At 39.7% G+C, this 21,201-nt stretch overlaps 1 protein-coding gene across 3 annotated transcripts in view; it reads left to right on the top strand.

Moving 5' to 3' along the window:
* RELN (reelin) overlaps positions 1–21,201 on the top strand; it is a 558,183-nt gene that overhangs the window by 68,871 nt on the left and 468,111 nt on the right. For all 3 annotated transcript variants that reach the window (XM_027539733.1, XM_027539731.1, XM_027539732.1), the window contains exon 2: positions 3,488–3,598. In XM_027539733.1, coding sequence (XP_027395534.1) covers positions 3,488–3,598 — 111 coding nt within the window. The remainder of the gene's footprint in view (positions 1–3,487; positions 3,599–21,201) is intronic.

Raw genomic sequence — 21,201 nt, forward strand, 5'->3', positions numbered from 1 at the left:
TTTAGAAATGATGTCTTGCATATTTAGCAAGGAAGGGGGCAGCAGAGGATGAGATGGTTAGGAACCATCACTGACTCAATGGACATAAATTTGAGCAAACTTCAGGAGATAGTGGAGGAGAGGGGAACCTGGCATGCTGCAATCTGTGGGGTCACATTTAAGCCCACCTATGCATGACATTACCAAATAATAGATATTTACATCACTACTAGAAATAGAATCAAGTAGAGATAAGAGCTTAGTCAGTCTGAGCATAGCAAATTAATGATACTTAAGTACACTTCTCTTAGTCATGGACTGTTTTTACTAGACCTGGCTGCTTCAGCACCCAAGAATCTAAGTAAAGAAAAGGACTGATCTGACGTAGGCTTCTTGTGTGGTGTGTGGAAGAATTAAGATCAGAATTTGCTTCATCCTCAGGTCTAAAGAGGCACTGGGTAGTGGTTAAGAGGGGAGGTCTGGCAAGGATTAACGACTGGGATGGATATCTAAGGGGCAGAATAGACTGTGGCCATGCTCAGTAACCACATGAGTCACAGACCACCTAGACAGCTTCCTCGATGCATGTCTCTAAGGGACTGAAACTTCCCTAGATATATGCAAGCCATCAATAAACTGAATTTATCAATTGTCACAGCAGGCATTGCAGGGCTTATGTTTTTCTGGGAGGAACATAGCTGTTTGAGGCCAGAAATGAATAACTGAGAGCAGTAGAAGAAAGATTGAGAGCTGCCATGCATGGTTCTTTTCTGTCTTAGCCACTTCTCTGAGAGTGTTTAGCTTCTGTTCTAAGTTAACATGAACAGATGCTTGAAGAATATCTTTTGGAAAGGAAGATAAATTAATAACAAGCTGGGGATGTTATTTATCTTGGGCCCACTTATAGTCACAGTTCAGACTTGAGTGAACTGTGGTCGCAAATGAAGTAGTGGGTGGGAAGGGTACATGGAGAACCCTAGCAGTCAGCAGGACTCAGATGCAGGCCGTCCGGTGATTGGGCACACCCAGGCATCTAGCGAGGGAGATGCCAGGACGTCTGTACAGAAGCCCAGCTCTCAGGAAGGGAAGAGCAAAGCAGGGCTTTCAGGTCTACAAAAGGGCAGGGAAAAGTAACTTTTATTGATTCGTTACTATATGCATGATAGTGTGTTAAGGATCTGGATACATTGATAGGTAATAAACGTTTGCCTTTATTTTTTACAGTAAACCTGATAGTATTATCATTCCTTTTTGTATATGGATATCTATGACTTTGCGCAAACTCAGGGAGATAGTGAAGGACAGGGAAGCCTGGTGTGCTGCAGTCCCCGGAGTTTCAAAGAGTCAGACATGACTTAGTGACTGAACAGCAACAGTCAGTGACTCACCCCAGGATCACACATGGAACAAAGGTAGAGACCGGGTAAGACTCAAATTTAGTTTTGCCTCAATCCCCAAACCATAAGCCCTTACATTTTTCATAATCTTGGGAATAGGAACCAGAATAGAAGCATAAGGAAATGGAGAGAAATCCACAGTGGCGGTGCTTGTGCATTAACACCAGATAGGTGCCATCTTGCTGGACTGGAGTAGAGTGGATTGAGAGGCAGTAGGTAAAAGCAGGGTCCTGTGAATCCACATTGAGGCTCTGCAGGCTGTGAAGGATGACCTGAGACAACAGCATTTGAGTCCTGTGGTTAGTATAGGCAACTTAACAGGAAGTGACTTAATTTTAAAACTCCTAGATGGGAGGGGGACGTTTAAGAACCTTTTTATCTCACGGAACTGAAGGATGAAGGGATCAGTAGAACCAGTTGTGGGAATCTGGGGTAATAAGCAAAACAGATGGCTGACAACTAAGCTGTGATTCTATAAATGAGGAAATTTAGACTCTGAGAGGCAAAGTGGTTTTGCTGAAGAACAGGTAGCAGCATATGAGGGCCCAGGACCCAGATCTCATCTGTTATCTGGCCTAGGTTTTAACCAGCATGCCATGGGATACCTCCTGACTGCCTTTGGCCTTCTTCCTTTCTAGTCAACAGTGATATTGACTCCTATAGCTTTCATCTTGCTTTTGAAATACTCCTAATGCATGTGAATAATGTGGGAAAGAGGTTACTGAACAAAAGTTTGGCCACGGCCAGTTTGCGACTGTGGGATCCAGTTGGGCAGGGTGGTGGGGGCAGAGAGGCAGAGAAAAAAATGGGAGAGAAGCCAGATAAACAGCATCAAAAAGTTTAGATGTTATCAGATGGTCCTGGGCAAGGTTCCTCATTGCTCCATGCCACAGATTCCTCACTTGTATCCTGGGAATAGTAACAGTACCCCCTCTACAAAGATGTTTTGATAATGAAATGAGATAATGCATATAAACTACTATCTCAGTGCCCCGCTGAATGGTTTTCATGTGGTTTACATGCCAGCACTCAAATCTGACTAAAGAGTGTGGCGACGATTTACTTCAACATCCAGTGCCATTTTGGGGGTAGTGTGTTGTCAGGCTCTTCTGTTGATACATGTGTTTTATGTATGTTTTATGATATGGACGTTTCAAACCATTCTGCTCTACTCACTGGATTTCCTGGAGTTTAATTTAAACATTCTCATCACAGTTATTGTGACTCTGGTCATTCTCCTTACTGCCAGCAAGCGATTTCAGTCTTATACTGTGTACTGCCACAATAATAATACCTTCTCTTGGCTGCTTCCTACAAATGACTTCATCTTGTTATAATAAAAGCAATGCAGGAGAAAAAATTATTTTCAAGGAGGAGGTTATGACCAACTTTTAGGGTTGTGAGCAAGATACAATTTTAAGAAGCCAAACCTAAGTAGTGTACAGATGCAGTTAATTTAACCCTTTTTTCCTCAGGAACATCCTGATTTTCTGGTTATGAAACCATTTGGACTCCTCTTGTAGACTTTGTTCTAAAACTTAAAGCATGTAGTGGTCTTCTTTTCTTGTTTTCAAAAGGAAAAGGGCTGACTGTCTTCATGCAAATTAGCCTGCTTTTGTTAAAGACTTCATCTATGAAACACAGACGAACAATAAGAAGTGCAGCACAACTTACTGTTCTGCTTTCAGCTGATGTCAGATTGTTTCCCACAGTATGGAATAGTTAAGAAAATAAGAGTGTTTCATCACAATGCCAAAACTCCAGCAATGCCTTTGACTGCCTTCAGGGGTGGTGGTGAAGGTGGGAAAGCAACTATTCAGTACCACGTTATTTTCTGTTGAGTTTGCACATAGCTAGGGAAAGTGTAAATGAAAGCAGAAAGGTGGGGCTGATGTGCTAAATTTAGGACCAGCGATTACAGACGTTGGAGTTCTGAGTTTCTTTTTGTTCCTGTGTAATTGCTGATATTAAGGAAATACTAAGTAGGGATAGTATAAAAATAATTTGTTAATAATGAGGAAAGACTGTTTTGACAGTGTCTAACACTTCAGAAATGTATCTCATTATTCTGACTGTATTAATTGAGGTTTCTTTTTTCCCCTGTGTTTCAGTGACAATTTCGACAAGCACCTTCTTTGACGGCTTGCTGGTGACTGGACTATACACGTCTACCAGTGTTAAGGCTTCACAGAGCATTGGAGGGTCTAATGCATTTGGGTTTGGTAAGCTATATTTTACACAGTTATAGGTCTTATTTTTGAAATATCTAAAAGTATTTGACATTTATTATTTCAGAGAAAAAATCTGAAGTGATTTTTGTATGTTTGCTTGAAGTTAAGTGAGTTGAAGTAAGTCATAAATATGCAACCAACCATGAGTTTGGTGTGATGGCCAATCTATTCCTCTCTCTGTGTACTGCTGCTATTACACTTGCTCCTGTGGGATTTGAGTGGATTCCTGTGTTCTGTCATTTAGGTTGATGGAATTGGAATTCATTCTGATGCCATGCATTTATTCAGTAACCTGTTTTTATAAACAGTTCTTAAAATCTTGGAGTAGGTGAAAACTGTCATATTGTTTGGCAAGTAAGCATCACACACAGTGAAAGATAGCAATAATTGTTGAAATCATTGCATTCTCTGCGTATTCATAAAATAATGTGATGTAATATTTAAAATACTTATATGGAGTCTTTGTCCTTAACCCAGAGACCTGGAAGTTTACTTAAGTGGGGGCAGAAGGCTATGTGATGGTCACTGATCACAGAGGGTTCTAGATTTGAAAATCTGTAGTTTACCCATAACTTGATAAACATGCCAATCTGGAATTCAGTAGACCCTTTACAGCATCAAAAATGCAAATTTACTGTATCAATTTATGTAAGACATGAAATCTCTGATCCTACTCTGAGATTAGAAAACTATGAGATTTCCTCCATTAATGTGAGAAAGAATTTCTTTATTGAAGGCAGCCATGTGTTCAATGTTTTATTTTTCCTAGGGTATTTATTAAATAAATAAGTTTTACCTACTTTTGATATATGAAGGAGCATCCCCTCTATGTTGAGTCTCAGCAGAGCTCTGCCCAGATGCATTACTGCTTGATGTCAGAGCAATAATGTTGAGGTTGCAGTGGTACCCTGCTGACCTAAGATGAGGTTCACAGCCTCAGGGTAAAGAAACCAAGAAGTCATTTAATCATCTTGTTAAAATTATCTGACATTGAGAATTTGCCCTGTTTTTAAAAGATCCCAGATAAGCTTTTATAATCTGTTGGTTGCTACTTTTAAGGTCTTCAGAAAAAATAAAATTCTCTTTAAGTCTAAAAATTCCACTTTTTTATTCCCACCTTTACTGTGCTCTGTAGAAATGAGAGGTCAGTTATAATTACATATATATATATATATATATATATAAACAATATGTGTACCTAAATATATGCTATACTATGTGTTATGTTATGTAGGATTTTCAAGTAGGGTCACCAGATTTAACAAATAAAAATGTACAGGATACTGGCTAAATTTAAATTTTAGATAAAAACAGTTCTAGGATAAGTATGCAGTATTTGGGATAAGATGTCCTGGGTTCTGCCTTACCCCAGTAAAATCAGAACCCCTGAGAACAGGGCTTGGCGTTGGCTCCCAGGTGATTTTACTGTTTATCCAGGGTTGAGAACCACTGTACTGGATCAGTCCAGGGTCCACACCTTGAGCATCCCTGGGAACTTGTAACTAGAGAGTTCCTGGCCTTACTCCAGACTCAGTGAATTAGATACTGTGGGCGGTGAGACAGTGTTCAGTTTTTTAATAAGCACTTGAGGTGATTTTGATACCTACTAAATTTTGAGAACCACTCGTCTACATTGATTAAGTGGGAGAGACATTATTTAAATGACCATATAAATATGTAATAGTAAATCTTGCTAGGGGCTAGCTAGGAAATGTACTGAGTGCTGGGAAAGGGTGTGACAGAGAAATGAAATCTAAACTGGAGTAAAATGGCATATAGTTAGGAAAAGCTTTCCTGGGGAAGTTGTACTGAGCTGAGATGTGAAGAATGAGAGGGAATTAGCTCCCTGTGGAAGGTGGGGCACAGCACACCTGAAAGAGAGAACAATAGATGCAAAGGCCTCAGTGTGGGAAGAGGCTGCCTGTGTTCTAGGAATGAAAAGAAAACCTTGGAGTGACTGACCTGGAACCAAGAGGGAAGGAGATAAGGCTGGATAGGAGACCAGGGCCAGAGCATCCAGGAGCAGAGGGTCCTTTGAGGGCCTCAGCTGAGGAGTGACTTGAACAGACTTTCATTTTAAAGGGATCACTCTGTTGTCAGCATGGAGAACAAACTGTCAGGTCCAGGAGTGCATGCAAAGAGACTGTTCAATGGTTAAAGGTCTGATGTGACAGGGCAGGGAGAGTCCAGGTGCACACTGACATCAGCCAAGCCTGGACCAGAAGGAGCATATGTGGGGGGTGTGGGTGGGGTAAGAGTGTGCACCATGCAGTCGGGGAGACCTGCTCACAGATCCAGACCCCAGCCTTCATTAGTCATGTGGCTCAGCCACGTTGCTTACTAAGCTTAATTTCCTCATCTATGAAATGCTGATGACAATGGCACCTGCTTCATAAGGTGTTGAGCAGTTGCAAGGATGAAAGGAGGTGATAAAGCCCTCACCACATAGAAAATATTTAGTAAAACTTGTTGTTCAGTCACTCAGTTGTATCCAACTTTTTGCGACCCATGGACTGCAGCATGCCAGGCTTCCCTGTCAATTATAAATCTTGATACCTGAAGCAGCTGCTGTTCTCAGTCCAGGATTTCTATGTACTTCCTTTGGCTAGACCAGGCTGGGGTGGGGAAGAAGCATACACACAGAGAAACAGTTCTCAGGTGGAATTAATCTGAGGATTATAGCTCCAGATGATTTGAGAGAACTTGGCTGAATGAAGTAACCATCGTTTGCCAAGATGGAGGCTTGAAATGAGAAGAGTCATTAAGTATCATTTATAAGTATATTGTAAACATATACTGAAAGAATATATATGATGCATGTATCATATGCCTCAGATTTTAGCTAGTAAGCCAAACGAAAAACTAAGAATTGAAAATTGTTAGAAATGATTTAAAGACACCTTGGCCTTAATATATTTTCCATGGTGACTTTAAAAGGTTGTAAAAAGGCAGTTTCACTTGAATTAGAATGTATTTTGGTTTGGCTAAGTGACACGTAGTCTTCCCATGACCTCCAGCCCTAAGATATAGAGGCTGAAGAAACTTCTGAACTTGAAGTCTATTGATGGCAGTTTGACCTCCATAATCAAATACTCAGGTCTCCCACCGGTCACTTGGCGTTTTTATAGGACATGATTTTTATGTGGATGGATAGGTAATTGAGATCTTTTTTTAAGTTCCAGTAATATCCAAATAATTTTTGTGTGTTTATGTGATAGTGGTAAGTTATCTTAAAAACAAAATTTAATAAAATAACTTGAAAATCATTAAACAGTTAATCTTTATAAATAATATAATAGAAAACAGAAGATTAAATGTCTTTTTAGATAAACGATCATTTTGGAAACAAAAGCACATTAAATTTTTGGTACTTAAGTGTCATATAGTCTTTATAATTTAAATAGAATGGAGAAGATTTGAGTAGGGTACAGATAAGAAAATAAAATAACAGTCTTATAGAAGGTAAAATGTAACAGAATTGCTGCTTTTTGATAGTTTTGTAGCTATAGGAATCAGACTGAAATAATGTGGCAGTCTTTGAGGTAGAACAAAAGTATTGAATACATAATCTATCATTAAGCTCTGATTTAAGGTGGCTCAGTCAGTAAAGAAACCACCTGCAGTGCAAGAGACCCAGGTTTGATCCCTAGGTTGGGAAGATCTCCTGGAGAAGGGAATGGCAACCCACTCCAGTATTCTTGCCTGGAGAATTCCATGGACAGTGACTAACACTTTTAACTGATGAAATTTTAAGCAAATATGACTTATTTGCATTTTTCCAATATATTGTGGAATTAGTGTGTGATAAGCTTAGCTGGTAAAGAACTGCCTGCCAATACACAACTGAGTGACTGAGCACATATGCGTATAAGTGGAAAAAAATTCCAGAAGTACTTTTCTAGGCCCAGCTGTATGTTTTACTTTGCCTTGCTTATCACAACTAGTTAAATGTGTGTGTATGCATGTGTGTGCTCAGTCATGTCCAGCTCTTTGTGACCTCCATGGATTACAGCCCATCAGGCTCCTCTGTCCATGGGATTTTTCAGGCAGGGATGCTGGAGTGGGTTTCCATTTCCTTCTCCAGAGGGTCTTCCTGATCCAGGGATCAAACCTGCGTCTCATGTATTAGCAGGTGGACTCTTTACCACTGAGCCACCTGAGAAGCCCTTTTTTTCTGCTTATAGTTAATTTTAGTTGTACTGATTACACTAAAGTTATAGTCACTCTCTTTTGAATATAATATGTGTGTATGACCAGCCTAAATAAGGCCATAATTACTCTTAAGATATCGTTGTATAAATGTAATCCCTCTATCATAATTACATATGCTTCTGTGTAAAACCAGAATTCTTTAAAATGTATGTCTCAGTGACCAAAAATAGACAAATGCCTAATGGCCAGAAATACATGAAAACAATAGCTACACAAAAGCTGACTGTATGCCAGTAACGCATGATTTGAAATACCTCATTTTGCTTGTCAATGTAAGAAAACATGCTGCCCTAGGGAGGACTGATGTTTAATTATGGATATCTCTTTGTGTATCCCAGAAAAAAATGCTTCCCTCTTGTCTTTGGCACTGAATTCCAGCTCAATCATGTAAATCTTCAAGGCTCATTGTGGTTGCTCAATGAAAGGCTATTTAAATATCCTTTCATACAAAATTGTTCCTTGTCCAGACACTGAAATTCATTTTACTCAATACTTAGTATTCTGGCTCTAAAAGCATATCGCTTAGTTTTTGGTGTTCTGGCTTTCTAAAACCTGAGAATCAGGTTTGCAGTTCTGATGAGTAGCAGCCACACTTCAAATTGTTAGACCCTGCATAAATTAAACTTTTGTTAGATGCTGCATGAATTGCTTTGTAATTCCTAGATAATTTTGCTCAGCTAATACATCAGTCATCTTAGCAGTTTTTCACTTAAGCTTTTATAATTTCCTATGCTTTTAATTTATTTTTTGGTAAGACCATTCTAGAATGACAAGATTTGATGAGATATAAGTTTGGGGAGAAAATGTAGTGCTCAGATCCAAGACGTTTTCTTGGATTCAGTCAATCATATGATGTTCTAATAGAGATTAAGCAAGTACCGTAAAAATTTAATATTTTCAGTATTATCTTTAAAGCATGGTATTAGAACTTTAGAACTTAATGATTTTATTCCCAGAGTGATATGGCACTCTAGATGAATAGGGATAGATTTACAAAACAAAGTAACTATTTTAAGACTTCAAGTTTTAGTAAATCTTATGTTCAGTTCAGTTCAGTTCAGTTCAGTCGCTCAGTCATGTCCAACTCTTTGTGACCCCATGAATCGCAGCACGCCAGGCCTCCCTGTCTATCACCAACTCCCGGAGTTCACTCAGACTCACGTCCATCGAGTCGGTGATGCCATCCAGCCATCTCATCCTCTGTTGTCCCCTTCTCCTTCTGCCCCCAATCCCTCCCAGCATCAGAGGCTTTTCCAATGAGTCAACACTTCGCATAAGGTGGCCAAAGTACTGGAGTTTCAGCTTTAGCATCATTCCTTCCAAAGAAATCCCAGGGCTGATCTCCTTTAGAATGGACTGGTTGGATCTCCTTATTCAGTTCAGTTCAGTTCAGTCGCTCAGTCATGTCCGACTCTTTGCGACCCCATGAAGTGCAGCATGCCAGGCCTCCCTGTCCATCACCAACTCCTGGAGTTCACTGAGACTCACGTCCATCGAGTCAGTGATGCCATCCAGCCATCTCATCCTCTGTTGTCCCCTTCTCCTCTTGCCCCCATTCCCTCCCAGCATCAGAGTCTTTTCCAATGAGTCAACTCTTCGCACGAGGTGGCCAAAGTACTGGAGTTTCAGCTTTAACATCATTCCTTCCAAAGAAATCCCAGGGCTGATCTCCTTCAGAATGGACTGGTTGGATCTCCTTGCAGTCCAAGGGACTCTCAGGAGTCTTCTCTAACACTACAGTTACCACTTAATAAAAATGTGTACTTTACCAGTAGATATAGATTGTATCTTTCATTTCCAGAACACAAGTTTTTGTTACTGCTTTGTTTCATTGTCACTAAGAATAAAAATATAGGGTCTGTTTGAGCTAATTTTTGGTTATCCTTCCCATTAAAACTAAGTAGAACTTTTTGCAAATTTGTAATTATCACCAAGACCCCTACATCCCTGGACATTAGCTACAGTTCAGTTTTGGATATCATAGCTGTGTGAGTTTGAGACATACACGTGTTATGAATACATTCAAGTATTTAGGCTATAATATCTGTAAAGAAGGGGCAGCCACTAATAACTTCATTAAGTAGTGTCCTATATATTGTGATCTTTGTTTACTAGCTGCAATCAAGTTTAACTACTCAGATGATCTTGTTAAATTTATTTTTTGTCCCTTTACAGAGAAATATTTTGTAACATACTTAAGAAATTTTAAACACATTGAGGGACTGGAAGCATGACCTTTTTTCGGTATGTTTTTTTTTAAATTTTATTTTATTTTTAAACTTTACATAATTGTATTAGTTTTGCCAAATATCAAAATGAATCCATCACAGGTATACATGTGCTCCCCATCCTGAACCCTCCTCCCTCCTCCCTCCCCATACCATCCCTCTGGGTCGTCCCAGTGCACTAGCCCCAAGCATCCAGTATCGTGCATCGAACCTGGACTGGCATCTCGTTTCATACATGATATTTTACATGTTTCAATGCCATTCTCCCAAATCTTCCCACCCTCTCCCTCTCCCACAGAGTCCATAAGACTGTTCTATACATCAGTGTCTCTTTTGCTGTCTCGTACACAGAATTTTTTCGGTATGGTAAATGAGCTATAAGATAATTGACAAGAAGACTTTAGTTTAATTAAACAAATTACTCTAGTCTTGGTGGCTCAGTCTGTAAGAATCCACCTGCAATGCAGAAGACATAGGTTTGATCCCTGGGTTGGGAAGATCTCCTGGAGAAGGAAATGGAGACCCACTCCAGTATTCTTGCCTCTGGGAAATCCCAGGGACAAAGGAGCCTGGTGGGTTATAATCCATGGGGTCACAAGAGCCATATGTGACTTAACAACTAAACCACCACCACTGTAGTAAATGGTACAAGGAATATAGTTGACAAGAGATGAAGTTGCCATTCATCTTTCCTCTTTATGGGATATTAGCCTAAGTTTGTTCTTTATTTTTCCCATTAGGGTATGCCAGCATTACCTTCATTAAGAAATACTATTATATGATTCACATTTGACATATGACAAAGAATTTAGGGTTATTTCCCAATTCATAAATCACTACAGAAAATCACTTACAAGAGTAATGGGCATGATGAATATAACTGTTGAATTAATCAGTTGACAAATTGCTAGAGAAAATGTTGAGGAGCATGAGATTTGGGTCAAGTGGAAGAGTTAGTGGAGAAAGGCAGCTCAGTGCAGGGGTCACGATGTGACCTCTGGAGTTAGGCAGCTCTGGCTCCATGCCTGGCTCTGCTTCTTGCTGCCCTGGACCATGTCCTTTCCTCCCCTGAGCTTCAGTTTCTGCATTTGTAAAACAAGGTTGATAGGAAAGGCCAGTTCACAAAGTTGTTGGGTGTGTTAAGTGAGATTTTCCATTCAACTGCCATGTATTGTATATATGCTCAAAATAGGTATTTAAAAAAAATAATCAGAAATTCTTTCTTTGAAATAGGAAATAGAATGAGAAGACAGTTCAAGTGGCAGAAGATTGAAAGAGGGAGGTTGACTTTAATTTGAAGTGGGAATGAACCCAATTTCTTACCCATAGAACTTAGATCTGAGATGTACCTTGGGTGGAGCCTGCTTCAGCCCCTGCCCTCAGGTAGGAAGGGCAAGTGGTGGCTCTGAATGAGAGAGTGTGGGTATGAAGACTAAAACCAGATATTCTGACATCATACCCAGTCTCAGATACTTTTTTTTAAAAATGTGATTCAAATACTATAAGTTTACCATTTGAAGTTTACTTTTCAGTGACTTCTAGTATATTCACAAGGTTGTGCAACTAACACCTATATCTAATGGCAGAATATTTCATCACCTGCAAAGGAAATCCCACCCCCATTAGCACTCACTCACCATTCTTTCCTCCCCTCTGTCCCTGACAACCACTAAGCTACTTTCTGTCTCTCTGTTGTTGTTTGTTGTTATTCAGTCACTAAATTGTGTTTGATTCTTTGTGAACCCATGGATTGCAGCACGCCAGCGTTCCTTCTCTATCACGACCTCTCCAAGTTTGCTCAAACTTGTGTCCATTGAGTCGGTGATGCCATCCAACCATTGCATTCTCTGTCACCCCGTTCTCTTCTTGCCCTCAGGCGTTCCCAGCATTAGAGTCTTTTCCAGTGAGTCAGCTCTTCGCATCAGGTGGCCAAAGGATTGGAGCTTCAGCTACAGCAGTAGTCCTTCAAATGAATATTCAGAGTTGATTTCCTTTAGGATTGACTGGTTTGATCTCCTTGCTGTCCAAAGGACTCTTAAGAATCTTCTCCAGCACCTCAATTCAAAAACATCAGTTCTTCAGTGCTCAGCATTCTGTCCCTGTAGACATGCCTATTTTAAATATTTCAAGTACAATATATGGCTTTGTATCTAGCTTCTTTAACTTAGCTTGATATTTTCAAGGTTCATTTATGTTGTGGCATGTATCTTCATTCCTTTTTCTAAGTCATAATTCTATTGTATGGATATACTACATTTTTATAGTGATATACCACAATTGGTTGTTTCCAGATTCTTGAAAGGAGTTCAGTTCAGTCAGTTCAGTTGCTCAGTTGTGTCTGACTCTTTGCGACCCCATGAATTGCACGCCAGGAGTTAGGGCTGTGCAAATTGGAAATGTTTAAGGAGGATGTAAGGCAAAAGACCACCAAATTCCTTAAGTAATTCATCAGCAGCTGTAAAAGCTCTGAAGATGCACATGCACTTAGCTTTCCCTATGGTTCAGACTTGAAAATGGTTGGAAATCAAGATGAATGACTCCTTTGTCTTTCTTCTTGCCATTCTAGGGCGATAGGTTACAATGGCATTGTTTTTACCCTATCACTTTGGCCTCAGATTAAACCATGGGGTACACAAGCCAAACTGTTGTTGTTGTTGTTGTTGTTTAGTCCCTAAGTTGTATCTGACTCTTTGTGACTTCATAGACTGCAGCATGCTAGGCTTTCCTGTCCTTCGCTATCTCCTGGAATTTGCTGAAATTCATGTCCATTGAATCAGTGATGCTATCTAACCATCTCATCCTCTGCCACCCCCTTCTCCTTTTGTTCTCAGTCTTTCCCAGCATCAGGGTCTTTTCCAATGAATCAGTTTTTTGAATCAAGTGGCCAAAGTATTGGAGCTTCAGCTTCAGTATCAATCCTTCCAGTGAATATTCAGGACTGATTTTCTTTAGGATTGACTGGTTTGATCTCCTTGCAATCTGAGGGACTCTCAATAGTTGCTGAGCTCCAGCCCCAGCTGATCCAGGGAGTTCGAAGCAGGGATGGTGTCGGTGAGGATCAGGATACAATAGCTTCAATTAGATATTAATTAGAGATGTAAAGAGTAATAGAATGAGGATAGCTCAGTAGGAAAATTTAGTGGAGAAAAGAGGCTGAGTAGCTTGGTTTACGCGGGAGACCAATAAAACTTCAAGACAAGAAGTTTGCACCACTTACGTAGGCCGCAGGCGTCCTTCCGTTCTCCCGAAGGAGAGGAGACACTGAGGCCTCCCCTGTCAGATCTTAGAAGCCCAGGCAAAATTAGTAAGCTTGGTGGGTTCTGTGCTCCAGATGTAGACTCAGCCAGAGTTTGAGAGAGCGAGTGACATGGGGAGACCAGTATTTCGAGGAACTGATCCCAATTCCTTATTTTCCATGGTCTACTTTTATACACTGAGATGTTATGCAAAAGTCACACGGGGTCAGCAGTACTGACTTTTATCAAAGTCAGGTGCTTCATACAAATGTATACAGAGGTCTTAGGGGTGTTACATCATCTTCTGGCCAGGGGGCCTGCTGACAATTTATGACCCTCTCCTTGTGACAGCGGTCAGTCAACCAGGACGCTTATTTCTCCAGGGGTGATTATTCTTAAAAAAGACTCCACCTTCCAAAGGTACCAGATAAAGTTACATTCCTATAGGGTGAGGGTGTAGTGGGTTTTAATTAAGGAAACAATTTACTTAGCCTAAGGTCTAACGTGATTTATATCAAAGGTTAATACTTATTTCTTCTATATATTCATTAATGTGTGTAAGGGCAGGGGATGTGGAGACTTAGCAGCAAACATTGGCTCAACAAATGAAAAACGCTTCACCAATACAATTTCTAATCAGCCCATTATACTTATACTAATGGTTTTCTAACTTTTCTAAGGAACCTGTTTTTTAGAAGGTTTAAAGCATCTTGTGCCTCTCACAGTTGGGAGGCTGTGAGCAATCACATGTGGCCGGACAAGCCTGTCAGGCAGGCCAGAGAACCTTCAGAGGAGTTTGTAGGTTAAAACACTCTTGTCACGCCCAGGAGTTTTTATTAACTGGAGCTCTAAGTTAACTCCTTCTCCGAAAGAGGTGGTAGGGGACAGCCCCCCGTAAAGTCAGAGGTGTAGGTGAGAGCACAAAGTAGTAAAGTAGGCAGGCTCTGGTTATGGGGGTAGATGCTCAAGGATTTCCAGGGGGACTCCTGAGGCTCGATCCCGCCTTTGCATATGTTGAGCCTCCTTCCTCATGACCTTTGCCACGGGTGGAGTGCCTCCTGCCGGCTCCCGGCAAATAGTCTTCTCCAACACCACAGTTTGAAAGCATCAGTTCTTTGGTGCTCAATCTTCTTTATGGTCCAGCTCTCACATCTGTACATGACTACTGGGAAAAAAACATATCTTTGGCTATATGGACCTTTGTCAGCAAAGTGATGTCTCCACTTTTTAATGTGCTCTCTAGGTTTGTTGTAGCTTTCCTTCCAAGGAGCAAGTGTCTTTTTAATTTCATGGTTGCAGTCACCATTCTGCAGTGATTTTGGAGTCCAAGAAAATAAAATCAGTCATTGCTTCCACTTTCCCCACTTCTATTTGCCATGAGGTGATGGGACCAGATGCCATGATCTTAGTTTTTTTAATGTTGAGTTTCAGGCCAGCTTTTCCACTCTCCTCTTACTGTCATCAAGAGGCTATTTAGCTCCTTTTTACTTTCTGCCATTTGCATGGTATCATCTGTGTATCTGAGGTTGTTGATATTTCTCCTGGCAATCTTGATTCCAGCTTGTACTTCATCCAGCCTGGCATTTCGCATGATGCACTCTGCATATAAGTTAAATAAGCAAGGTGACAATATACAGCCTTGTGGTGCTCCTTTCCCAATTTTAAAGCCAAGCTGAGTCAATCAAATTTACTAGTATAGGAATTTAGAATTAGCACTCATCAATCACAGTCCAGCTCTTCATGAGCTCAGTCAAGGCAGATATAAACTTTCGGGAGCTCTGAGCAGCTGTTTTCCACAGTGGCTCAGAGGAAGATCATGCAGAAATAGGAGAAGGAGAGAGACGGAATGCTGCCTGAGGTGTCAGAGCTTTCCAAGCTCTTATTTTAGGCTTTCTTCTCATCAGGCTCAGATATTCTTAGGCTCTAACAAGCAATTAAAAATAGCTAACATCTATCAAACACTTGGTGTGTGCCAGATGTGTTACAGGTATTAACTCTTTTGATCTGAACAAAAATCCTACTATAGTTATTCTCATTTTGTTGATAGAGAAGCGAAGGTACAGAGACGGCAGGTAACCTGTCCAGGGTGACACATAAGAAGTTGCAAAGCCATAATCCAAACCTGGCTCTATAGCTACTCGTTAAACTCCACTTAACAGCCTGAGCCAGCTTGAATTGGTTTCTACTACAGCCAAAATAAACTTCACTTTTAAAAAGCCCTTCTCTGCTTAGCCCTATCTGTCCCTAATTCTTGTTTCTTCCCAGCCTCCTTCTATTCCTTTCCAGTCACCTACTGCCTCTACATACACACATACATATCCATGCACCAATCACGGCAGCCCACACACTGTTCCAAAATCCTAGCTACTTTCAACCTTGTTTATAGTGCTTGGAATTCCTTTTGGCTCTGTCCGCTGGGCAGACATCCTGCCATTTTTTAAGGCCTCTGTCCTGACTCACCTCCTCTACTGAGCCCATGTGACCCCTCCTCTCTATTCCTCTGTGGTCCCAGCCTTCATAGACCTCTTTACTCCTTCCTCAATGCTCCACCCTCTGCTGCTGCTGCTACTGCTAAGTCGCTTCAGTCGTGTCCGACTCTGTGCGACCCCACAGAGGGCAGCCCACCAGGCTCCCCCATCCCTGGGATTCTCCAGGCAAGAGCACTGGAGTGGGTTGCCATTTCCTTCTCCAATGCATGAAAGTGAAAAATGAAAGTGAAGTCGCTCAGTCATGTCTGGCTCTTCGCGACCTCATGGACTGCAGCCTACCAGGCTCCTACATCCATGGGATTTTCCAGGCAAGAGTACTGGAGTGGGGTGCCATTGCCTTCTCCGAACAATCTGCTGAATTTACTTGTTTAAAAACTTTTGTATCTCTTTGAGGATGAGAGATGGTCTAGTCAGCTTCACTCTCATGGCACATAACCAGTGCTCAATAACTATTTATTGAATGAATAACAAAAATCTTTGAATCTTTATAAGGTATTTTACTAGCACTGACGTTAGTAAAATGCATGTATTAATATGTGCACAAGTGGACAGGTATGGACAAGAGAGAGAAACTATTATTGTCTTTAAGTTTGAGGATATTTCCAAATCTACATATGTACTTATATCTCTACACATCTATACAAACACTTGAGACTGTAGGAACAGATGTATATTTTATTATCAGAGATCCTGGAAAAATGTATTATCTTGCCCATCACTTTGTTCCTTTCTCTCCTGGAGGTAGCAGACATGAGTGCCTTCAGATAGGAGAGTGATTGGTTAAGGGCCTTCTGTTGAATCAAGAGAGTAGAAACATTGTCAAGAGATTGTTCAGTTCATCTTCATATCGTAGGGGCAAGTCAATGTAATGATACATGTAATGATCATTGTAATGATACATGTATGTATCAATGTAATGGTACATGTAATGGTACATGTAATGATCATACAATGTAATGATACATGACAATAAATTTCTTATTTTATTTCTTAGATCTTTCAAAAAATAATGACTAAAAAATGGTGACTCTATAATTTTTTGGGAACATAGTTGAAGAGAATAGACTTGATTAAAGTCTAGTCAAGTGAGGTGATTAAAGGTTTTCTGCTATATATGTGTAACACTTTGCATAACTTCAAATGTTTTTTATATAATTTTTATATAATTGAAAATGGTGTATGTTTGTTTAAAAGTAGTTCTTTCCTTTAGGTGGCAAAGAGCAAATAAATGACAAAAACCCAAGCAAATAAAAAAACTAAAAAATCCCCACACTTGACCTATGATTCATCCATTTCATAGCTCTTTATATAACTTGTCTGTCTTCTCTGGACAGTTTACATATTCTAGGTAGATAAATTCAGCCCTGGTAAGATATGTGCTCAGAAATCACTGTTCAGTTCAGTTCAGTCACTCAGTCGTGTCCTACTCTTTGCAACCCCATGAATCGCAGCAGGCCAAGCCTCCCTGTCCATCACCAACTCCCAGAGTTTACTCAGACTCACTTCTATTGAGTCGGTGATGCCATCTAGCCATCTCATCCTCTGTCATCCCCTTCTCCTCCTGCCCCCAATCCCTCCCAGCATCACAGTCTTTTCCAATGAGTCAACTCTTCACATGAGGTGGCCAAAGTACTGGAGTTTCAGCTTTAGCATCATTCCTTCCAAAGAACACCCAAGGCTGATCTCCTTTAGAATGGACTGGTTGGATCTCCTTGCAGTCCAAGGGACTCTCAAGAGTCTTCTCCAACACCACAGTTCAAAAGCATCAATTCTTCAGCACTCAGCTTTCTTCACAGTCCAGCTCTCACATCCATACATGACCACTGGAAAAACCATAGCCTTGACTAGACGAACCTTTGTTGGCAAAGTAATGTCCCTGCTTTTGAATATGCTATCTAGGTTGGTCATAACTTTCCTTCCAAGGAGTAAGCGTCTTTTAATTTCATGGCTGCAGTCACCATCTGTAGTGATTTTGGAGCCCCAGAAAATAAAGTCTGACACTGTTTCCACTGTTTCTCCATCTATTTCCCATGAAGTAGATCACTGTAGGTACTTTAAAAATGTATCCCTAAGGAAGAGGAGTTCTTTTAAGCTCCATTCTCTTCCTTATTCTTACTCAAATCCATGTGCTCAGGAACACAGTAAATTGGCTGCTCACAAATAAAAACGTTGGTAAAGTCATATTTTTAGAGCAGATTCTAGTAAAAGTTGCCACTGTGCTGTATAAGTTATGAATTTTGAAATTGTTTTGTTATGATTTTGTTTGTTAGTGTTTAAAAATTATTGGCAAAGAGACTCCTCTGTCTTGGCAAATATAATCTTATTTCTCTCATTAAAGAAAATATTTGCCCCAAAGACTGAATGCCAAACAACAAGGACAGAGCAGTAGGTCATTATGTGGGGGTACTTTCTCATGCCTAAGTTTTTAACAATAATTTTGGAAGATAAATGAGGTCTTATTGCTCTGTAAAATTGTTTCTGTAAATGAGGTTTTACTTCTCACTGGATAAAAGCAGAATCAGAAATGCTTTCTCTCTTTTTCTTAAATAATAATTTTTTAAATATAAATTTATTTATTTTAATTGGGGGCTAATTACTTTACAATATTGTATTGGTTTTGCCATACATCAACATGAATCCGCCACGGGTGTACATGTGTTCCCCATCCTGAACCCCCCTCCCACCTCCCTCCCTGTACCATCCCTCTGGGTCATCCCAGTGCACCAGCCCCCAGCATCCTGTATCCTGCATCAATCCTGGACTGGCAATTCGTTTCACATATGATATTATACATGTTTCAATGCCATTAAATAATAATTTTTAAAGCCACTTTGTAATAGTGTGTCTTTGCTAATAAGAGAAAACTGTTTTTCTGTGAGAGTGAGGCTTTTCACAGCCTGTCAGTCTGTCCACTTTAACCAGAGACAAGACCAAGTACATGCTTAAGGGAAAAAACTTCAGAACAGCTGGTCTAGTGGTTGTTTAGCTTCTAGTGTAGTTTCCTCTTCAGGTTTTCCAGTCCTTTTTTAAGGTATCCAAGTAATGATACATGAGTTTATGTTTCACGTTCACAGTAATTGATTTTTAAATACTCTTGGATAAGGTTGACCTTTTCCTAACAGCTAAATTTAGGAATAATTTAAAATAACTTTAGAATATTTTGACTTCCTGAAAATCATTCTGATGACAATCTTTGAAGTATTTTTAAAAAGTGAAAGTAAATTCTTGGCATTGCTTAGGAAATAGTTCTGAATACAACATGTGAATTTGAAAATAGATGTAGGAGTCCAATAAAGGCATTTCACAAAATGCCAGTTCTGTTTTCACTCTTGTCTTCTGCTCTGTGGTTTATATTCAACCCTCTGATGCTAAGTTTTGCATGTGGCTTAATAGATGTGTAGGCTGCTCTCTGAAACAAGCATACAACTAAATTACTGTTTTCAGGACTCTGAATGTCTGAATGGAAAGATACTTGATAGTGTGGGAGTTGCCAGTTTTGAAAAACAGAATGGCAAAAATTGTTAATATTTTGGTAAAAGTCCAGAGTGAGCTCCCCTCCTGCTCTTCTTTCTATGTGTTTTCATACATCAGAACCATGTTGTTGTTATTATCTAGTTAATTATGTTATTTCTGGTTGTCTTTCAGGAAGTTCCTCTCCCGGTGAACTCTAGTAAATAGCAAGTTAAAAGTAAAATAAATGGTGCTATCAGACATCAGGCTCTGGAAAGATATTTTGTTTATCCTTAATTATTCTTTGTTTAAAATAATTATTTGCATTAGGAGAAGATTCTTTTTAACCTGACATTTAACCTCAATGATCCAACAGCGTTTCTAACAATAATAATAAAAATGGAGAGAAATCTGTTATTAATAAAATAATTCAATTGGGATTTGGCTTTCTGCTTCTACAGAATGGGACAAATGACCAGCTCTAGACTAATGATGAGATTGGTGAAGTCTATCCTTAAGCCCCTAGCCCTCCCCTCCCTTTTCTGTCCTTCTTGCTGCAGTTTTCAACAAGAAGATGGTATCAGCCACATCTTAGAATGAATTTTAAAATGTTGTGTTGATAGCAGCTTCTCCCACACTGTTTCTTGTGAACATCTAGTTTCTCCTTGTATACTAATAGGTCTCACATGGAAAAAGAGTAAAAAAATATTGGTTAAAGAAAGGTAAACAGTGCTTCTTAGAATCTTTAATATGCTTTTTGTTTGTTTTTCTTTTTGAGCTGTAATTCACATAATATAAAACTTTCCATTTAAGAGTGTACAGTTCAGTGATTCTTAGTATATTCATTATGTTCTGCAACCATTACCACTAATTTGAAAATATTTCTATCACCCCAGAAAGAACCTTATATCTTAAATTAACAGTCAGTCCCAAATCACCCCTCCTCCAATCCCATGAGAACCACTAAATTTCTGTCTGTATAGCTATTCTGGACATTTTATATAAATAATGATATATGACCTTTTGTGACTAGGTCCTTTTACTTATGGTTTCAAGTTCATCCATATTGAAGTATATTAAAAAAATTAAGTGCTTCATCCTTATGTATGGCTAAATAAATAGTCCATTGTATGGATATTCAGTATCTTATTTATCCACTTATTTGTTGACATTTATTTACAAAACAGAAATAGACTCACAGATATAGAAAACAAACGTATGGTTACCAAAGGGAACCCAGCAGATAGGCACATTGGTAGAAGCACAAAAATGAAACACAGAAGCAGTGGTATCTACACCCCCATGTGCTAAGCTGATGTGACCAAATCAATTGGTAACAGAAATGCTATCAGTCATGTTTACATGGTTTCATAATATGTGTAGGTACTCATCTAATGAGTTGATGTTATTTTAGAAAGTATAGAAATTTGAAGTAATCTCAATCTACTTTTAACATTTTATTTTATGAAAAATTTCACATATACATCAAAGTTGAAAGAATTTTACAGTGAGTACCCACCACCTTGGTAAAGTTTATATACAGTAGCAGCAGTGTTAGTTGCTCAGTCATGTCCAACTCCTTGGGACCCCATGAACTGTAGCCCGCCAGGCTCCTCTGTCCATGGGATTCTCCAGGCAAGAATACTAGAGTGGATTGCCATTCCCTTCTCCAGAGGATCTTCCTGACCCAGGGATCGAAGCACTGTAGGCAGATTCTTCACCATCTGAGCTACAGGGAAGATCTAAGTCCATGGGATTTTCCAGGCAAGAGTACTGGAGTGGGTTGCCATTTCCTTCTCCAGGGGATCTTCCTGACCCAGGCATTGAACCTGGGTCTCCCACGTTGTAGGTAGACACTTTACCATCTGAGCCACTAGGGAAGTCCAAGTTTGTATACAGTGTAATGCATAAATCTCAAGGATACATGAAAAGAGAGTTGATAAATGTACACATCTGTGTAACACAAACCCTTATCAAAA

This window comes from Bos indicus x Bos taurus, chromosome 4 (assembly GCF_003369695.1).
Source record: "Bos indicus x Bos taurus breed Angus x Brahman F1 hybrid chromosome 4, Bos_hybrid_MaternalHap_v2.0, whole genome shotgun sequence".
NCBI classification, from domain to species: Eukaryota; Metazoa; Chordata; class Mammalia; order Artiodactyla; family Bovidae; genus Bos; species Bos indicus x Bos taurus.